Here is a 7,500-nt window from a genome sequence, read left to right on the forward strand (position 1 = left end):
AATATGCCGTGATAATGTATTAGACCAGTCATATAGACAATATGCCGTGATAATGTATTAGACCAGGCATATAGACAATATGCCGTGATAATGTATTAGACCAGTCATATAGACAATATGCCGTGATAATGTATTAGACCAGGCATATAGACAATATGCTGTGATAATGTATTAGACCAGGCATATAGACAATATGCCGTGATAATGTATTAGACCAGGCATATAGACAATATGCTGTGATAATGTATTAGACCAGGCATATAGACAATATGCTGTGATAATGTATTAGACCAGGCATATAGACAATATGCCGTGATCATGTATTAGGTCTACTGCCCAAACCTCATTCCTACAGAAGTAATTTTAATGGGTTAATGTTACATAATGTTTATATACACTGCTCAAAAAAATAAAGTGAACACTTAAATAACACAATGTAACTCCAAGTCAATCACACTTCTGTGAAATCAAACTGTCCACTTAGGAAGCAACACTGATTGACAATAAATTTCACATGCTGTTGTGCAAATGGAATAGACAAAAGGTGGAAATTATAGGCAATTAGCAAGACACCCCCCAAAACAGGAGTGATTCTGCAGGTGGTGACCACAGACCACTTCTCAGTTCCTATGCTTCCTGGCTGATGTTTTGGTCACTTTTGAATGCTGGCGGTGCTCTCACTCTAGTGGTAGCATGAGACGGAGTCTACAACCCACACAAGTGGCTCAGGTAGTGCAGTTCATCCAGGATGGCACATCAATGCGAACTGTGGCAAAAAGGTTTGCTGTGTCTGTCAGCGTAGTGTCCAGAGCATGCAGGCACTACCAGGAGACAGGCCAGTACATCAGGAGACGTGGAGGAGGCCGTAGGAGGGCAACAACCCAGCAGCAGGACCGGTACCTCCGCCTTAGTGCAAGGAGGTGCACTGCCAGCGCCCTGCAAAATGACCTCCAGCAGGCCACAAATGTGCATGTGTCAGCATATGGTCTCACAAGGGGTCTGAGGATCTCATCTCGGTACCTAATGGCAGTCAGGCTACCTCTGGCGAGCACATGGAGGGCTGTGCGGCCCCCCAAAGAAATGCCACCCCACACCATGACTGACCCACCGCCAAACCGGTCATGCTGGAGGATGTTGCAGGCAGCAGAACGTTCTCCACGGCGTCTCCAGACTCTGTCACATGTGCTCAGTGTGAACCTGCTTTCATCTGTGAAGAGCACAGGGCGCCAGTGGCGAATTTGCCAATCTTGGTGTTCTTTGGAAAATGCCAAACGTCCTGCACGGTGTTGGGCTGTATGCACAACCCCCACCTGTGGACGTCGGGCCCTCATACCAGCCTCATGGAGTCTGTTTCTGACCGTTTGAGCAGACACATGCACATTTGTGGCCTGCTGGAGGTCATTTTGCAGGGCGCTGGCAGTGCACCTCCTTGCACTAAGGCGGAGGTACCGGTCCTGCTGCTGGGTTGTTGCCCTCCTACGGCCTCCTCCACATCTCCTGATGTACTGGCCTGTCTCCTGGTAGTGCCTGCATGCTCTGGACACTACGCTGACAGACACAGCAAACCTTTTTGCCACAGTTCGCATTGATGTGCCATCCTGGATGAACTGCACTACCTGAGCCACTTGTGTGGGTTGTAGACTCAGTCTCATGCTACCACTAGAGTGAAAGCACCGCCAGCATTCAAAAGTGATCAAAACATCAGCCAGGAAGCATAGGAAGTGAGAAGTGGTCTGTGGTCACCACCTGCAGAATCACTCCTGTTTTGGGGGGTGTCTTGCTAATTGCCTATAATTTCCACCTTTTGTCTATTCCATTTGCACAACAGCATGTGAAATTTATTGTCAATCAGTGTTGCTTCCTAAGTGGACTGTTTGATTTCACAGAAGTGTGATTGGCTTGGAGTTACATTGTGTTGTTTAAGTGTTCCCTTTATTGTTTTGAGCAGTGTATATATATATATAATCTGAGCGATAGATCTCAGCATGCTTTTAGACTTGTGAAAGTGATCTTGAAAGATAGTGACCATTGTTCTAGTTTATCATTGTACCATCTAAACTGCCGTGAACTGTCTTTTCAATAACCAAAAATATTGTATTTTCTGCCGGTGTACAAAAAAAACGAAAGTAAAAGACACAACAAAAAAACTAAACTTAAGAACCGGGAAGCATAGAAACATGGCACATAGAACAGATATAATGCTTCTTAGACTGGCTTTCAATGAGAATGATGGATCTATAACCCACATTTCTATGTGAATTTGGTCAGGTCGCCCGAAAGTTTCATATTTGCAGCTTTAGAGGGTTCACCCGAATGACACATTGGTTTTCTTACCCTGTCAGCAGTCTATGGGCATGGTATGACAGCCTTCCAATCTTTTGGTTTTATTTCCCTAGCACTTTTTACACAAATCCCATTCAAGTCATGGTACCGATATATAAGAATGTTTTGAGCATCTTGTCCAAATCATCAGAAAGTATCAAATCAAATGTATTTATAAAGCCCTTCGTACATCAGCTGATATCTCAAAGTGCCGTACAGAAACCCAGCCTAAAACCCCCAAACAGCAAGCAATGTAGGTGTAGAAGCACGGTGGCTAGGAAAAACTCCCTAGAAAGGCCAAAACCTAGGAAGAAACCTAGAGAGGAACCAGGCTTTGAGGGGTGGCCAGTCTAAAATGTATTGTGAAGCTCAACAAAGTCAGTTATAGATGATTTGAACATGATACGTAAAAAAAAAAAATGCTTATATCGTTACCATGACCTTTAACCCTAACCCTGTAGGGATCTGTCTCGATGCCAGGGTCCCTGCCAAGACACCGGTGATTCACTGGTGATGCAACGACCGCCTGTCATGTACCTTATTTCTTACCCCTACAGATGTAGGATATTAATTTGAGACAGTTTGCTACAGCAGGAAAACCACATGAGGACTGACACATATCAGTCCATTGTAATCAGGGCAGGGCCACATTAGGAACTATTCAGGCCTTTGTTATTACCATGTAAATGGAGGTGGTGGAAGGATACAGGAAGCCCCTGGTGAGTGGTTAGCCTTTCCTGATCCGTGCTCTCTGAGAGGACAGAGTTCCTCAGTGTGTTCTGAACAGACTTCTCTCTGTCACACACAGCAGCTCTGTTACTGAGACTCTCTGTCGCTGCTCAGGGACATTTTCATTTGAATGGCCAAGCCCACGCAACCACAGAGGAACTAGCATGATCCGCTAGCCCAAGGAGGGTGCCCTCTGCTTCCTGCCTCCTCCCACCCTACCACTTCCTTATTTGGAGAAGTGTCATATAGTCAGTGTGATCTGCATTAACTCTGTGCTGTGGCTGTCTAATCATTCTCCATTAGATTTAAATGTCACTCTTCAGGTATATATCGTTTGGTGTGGCTCACTCAGGAAACAGGGGTCTATTTAACGGCCTGTTTCCATATCATATCACAGTTACCACGGTTGTTTTGTGAGACTGCCTAATTGTTTTTTGTTTACAGATTAATGTCACATCTGTGATTATATATAAATATTTTTTTGTCCTCTCAGCCCAGTTTTTCTGTAGTTATCTATCTGGATTTTCACCTATCGGATAGGATTAAATGCATAAACATTTTATAAATAGAACGGACTAATAATTGACTTGAATGGGGACTCCTGTTCTATTCATTATATTTCTAGTGCATTTAGTCCTGTCCAATGCTGTATATGGGCCCAGACCACATACAGGAAGTATATATATTTATTTATTTTTAGATTTGAGTCACTTCGATTTTCTCTCTTTGATTTGAAGAAGTAAGTAGTTTATATCTGCAGCACCAGAGCACTCAACCTGAGACACGTTGATGTTATAAGCTGTTGATGAAGTAAGTAGTTTATATCTGCAGCATCAGAGCACTCAACCTGAGACACATTGATGTTATAACCTGTTGATGAAGTAAGTAGTTTATATCTGCAGCACCAGAGCACTCAACCTGAGACACGTTGATGTTATAAGCTGTTGATGAAGTAAGTAGTTTATATCTGCAGCATCAGAGCACTCAACCTGAGACACGTTGATGTTATAACCTGTTGATGAAGTAAGGGATCAGCAACAAGGGGCTATTCATTCAAATTAAAAAATAATGCACGGCATGAAAGGTGTGTTCCACACAACGCTCTAACCTTGAGCTGGTAAAAGGACTGGTCACCCCCCCAGAGCCTGGTTCCTCTCTAGGTTTCTTTCTAGGTTCCTGCCTTTCTAGGGAGTTTTTCCTTAGCCACCGTGCTTCTGCATGGCTTGCTGTTTGGGGTTTTAGGCTGGGTTTCTGTACAGCACTTTGTGACATCTGCTGATGTAAAAAAGGGCTTTTATAAATACATTTGATTTGATTAAAGATTTACTGGTAATATACACCGAGTGCACAAAACATTAGGAACACCTCTTTCCACAACATAAACTGACCAGGTGAATCCAGGTGAAAGCTATCATCCCTTACTGATGTCACCAGGATTTTTAAGCCTTGTGATAATTGAGACATGGATTGTGTTTGTGTGCCATTCAGAGGGTGAATGGGCAAGACAATATTTTTAAGTGACTTTGAACGGGGTATGGTAGTAGGTGCCAGGCGCGCACCGGTTTCAGCGTGTCAAAAACTATAAAGCGGCTGGGTTTTTAACGCTCAACAGTTTCCCGTGAGAATCAAGAATGGTCCACCACCCAAAGGACATCTAGTCAACTTGACGACTGTGGGAAGCATAGAGTACCACAGTACGAGTCATAATACCCATAAAACCTAGCGGTCAAACAGGGAAAATGGTTCCAATTGTGTTTCCACCATTAATTTTCCCCATAGGGGATTTTAGAAACACTTATAATAAGGGCTGTGTATCGTGTCGGCTTACTATGGCGTGACGTTTTGATAACCGTGTAAATCTCTCTAGGATAAGGTGACTTGTATCATTATATTTCCCCCCATGTCACGGCCGTCAAAAGGAGGAGACCAAGGCGTGGTATGCGTACATTCACCTTTATTACAAGAATGAAACACTGAACAAAATAACAAAACAAACCGCAAAGCTATACAAATGAGTGCTGAACAGGCAACTACATATAGACAAGAACCTACAAATACCCAAGGGAAAATGGCTACCTAAATATGGTCCCCAATCAGAGACAACGATAAACAGCTGCCTCTGGTTGGGAACCATAATCAGGCCACCATAGACTTACAAATACTTAGACCTACTAAAACCCCTAGACATAAAAAAATAAAAAATAAATAGACAGTACAGAACAAGCATACCCACCCTAGTCACACCCTGACCTAACCAAAATAATAAAGAAAACATAGATAACTAAGGTCAGGGAGTGACAGTACCCACCCCCCCCCCAAAGGTGCGGACTCCCGACCGCAAACCTGAACTTATAGGGGAGGGTCCGGGTGGGCATCTACCCTCGGTGGCGGATCTGGTTCTGGACGCCCCCCCCCCCCCCCGGCGGAGGCTCTGGACTGCATACCATCGCCGGAGGCCCCGGACCGGGGACCCCCGCTGGAGACCCCGGGCTGTGGACCTTCGCTGGAGGCCCCGGACTGAGGACCGTCGCTGGAGACCCCAGGCTGGGGATCGCCGCCGAAGGCTCCAGGGTTGTGGGTTTGATTCCCACGAGGGGACCAGTACGAAAATGCATGCATTCACTACTGTACATCGCTCTGGATAAGAGTGTCTACTAAATGACTAAAATGTAAATAATTTGGCTACATTTCTTTTAAATGGACAATTCTGTCTTGGGCCAGTTTTAAATTGACCAAATACCTGTTAGCAAAGGTGTCAGCTAGAGATGACGTGCAGGAGCTTGCTGGGATTTGTAGTTTTACATGATGTCTACTTTGATGCTAATGACCATTTTTTTTCAAATCTGAGAGTAAATAGAGCTGAATATATTGATAAAAGTTACCTTGTATGAGAGAGATTTACATGGGTATCAAAACGTCACGCCATAGTAAGCCGACACGATACACGCCTTTATTTTAAGTGTTAATAAAAAACCCTATGGGAAAAATGAATAGTGAAAAAACAATTGGAACCATTTCCCTGTTTTGACCGCTAGGTTTTATGGGTATTATGACAATTCACAGTGGGGCTCTATAGGAGTCAACATGGGCCAGCATCCCTATGGAACGCTTGTAAAAGTCCATGCCCCGAACTAATTGAGGATGTTCTGAGGTCAAAAAGGGGGGTGTACCTCAATATTAGGAAGGTGTTCCTAATGTTTTGTCCACTCAGTGTATGTAACTCTGTGTTAATGATTTGAGTTGTTTTCTCTCCATCCAGGATGCCCATGAGTTGGGTATTAATGCAGTGAGGTTCAGCTCCAGTTGTAACCTGCTTGCTACGGGAGGGACAGACAGATCTATTAAGCTGTGGGACATTAAAGCAGGTATGGGAATGAGTGTGTAGACCTATGCATCATTAATAACCACTTTACACTACTGTACATAATGAATATGGGCACATCTCACTACTACTACTACTACTACTACTACTACTACTGTTACTACTACTACTACTACTACTACTGTTACTACTACTACTACTACTACTACTACTGTACATAATGAATATGGGCACATCTCACTACTACTACTGTTACTACTACTACTACTACTACTACTACTACTACTACTGTACATAATGAATATGGGCACATCTCACTACTACTACTACTACTACTACTACTACTACTACTACTACTACTGTACATAATGAATATGGGCACATCTCACTACTACTACTGTTACTACTACTACTGCTACTGTTACTATTACTACTACTACTACTACTGTTACTACTACTACTACTACTGTACATAATGAATATGGGCACATCTCACTACTACTACTGTTACTACTACTACTACTACTGTTACTACTACTACTGCTACTGTTACTACTACTACTACTACTGTTACTACTACTACTACTACTACTGTTACTACTACTACTACTACTACTGTTACTACTACTACTGCTACTGTTACTACTACTACTACTACTGTTACTACTACTACTACTATTACTACTACTATTACTACTACTACTACTGTACATAATGAATATGGGCACATCTCACTACTACTACTGTTACTACTACTACTACTACTGTTACTACTACTACTACTACTACTACTACTGTTACTACTACTACTGCTACAGATGTTACTACTACTGTTACTACTACTACTGCTACAGATGTTACTACTACTGTTACTACTACTACTGCTACTGTTACTACTACTACTGTTACTACTACTACTACTACTGTTACTACTACTACTACTACTGTTACTACTACTACTACTACTGTTACTACTACTACTACTGTACATAATGAATATGGGCACATCTCACTACTACTACTGTTACTACTACTACTACTGTTACTACTACTACTACTACTACTACTACTGTTACTACTACTACTACTACTACTACTACTACTACTGTACATAATGAATATGGGCA

The 7,500-nt window shown here is 42.8% G+C and overlaps 1 protein-coding gene across 2 annotated transcripts in view; it reads left to right on the top strand.

Moving 5' to 3' along the window:
* Nucleotides 1–7,500, top strand: part of LOC129831766 (protein Atg16l2) — a 155,690-nt gene that overhangs the window by 32,489 nt on the left and 115,701 nt on the right. For both annotated transcript variants that reach the window (XM_055895193.1, XM_055895194.1), the window contains one exon: nt 6,311–6,416. In XM_055895193.1, the coding sequence (XP_055751168.1) occupies nt 6,311–6,416 (106 nt within the window). The remainder of the gene's footprint in view (nt 1–6,310; nt 6,417–7,500) is intronic.

This window comes from Salvelinus fontinalis, chromosome 33 (assembly GCF_029448725.1).
Source record: "Salvelinus fontinalis isolate EN_2023a chromosome 33, ASM2944872v1, whole genome shotgun sequence".
Taxonomy (NCBI): domain Eukaryota; kingdom Metazoa; phylum Chordata; class Actinopteri; order Salmoniformes; family Salmonidae; genus Salvelinus; species Salvelinus fontinalis.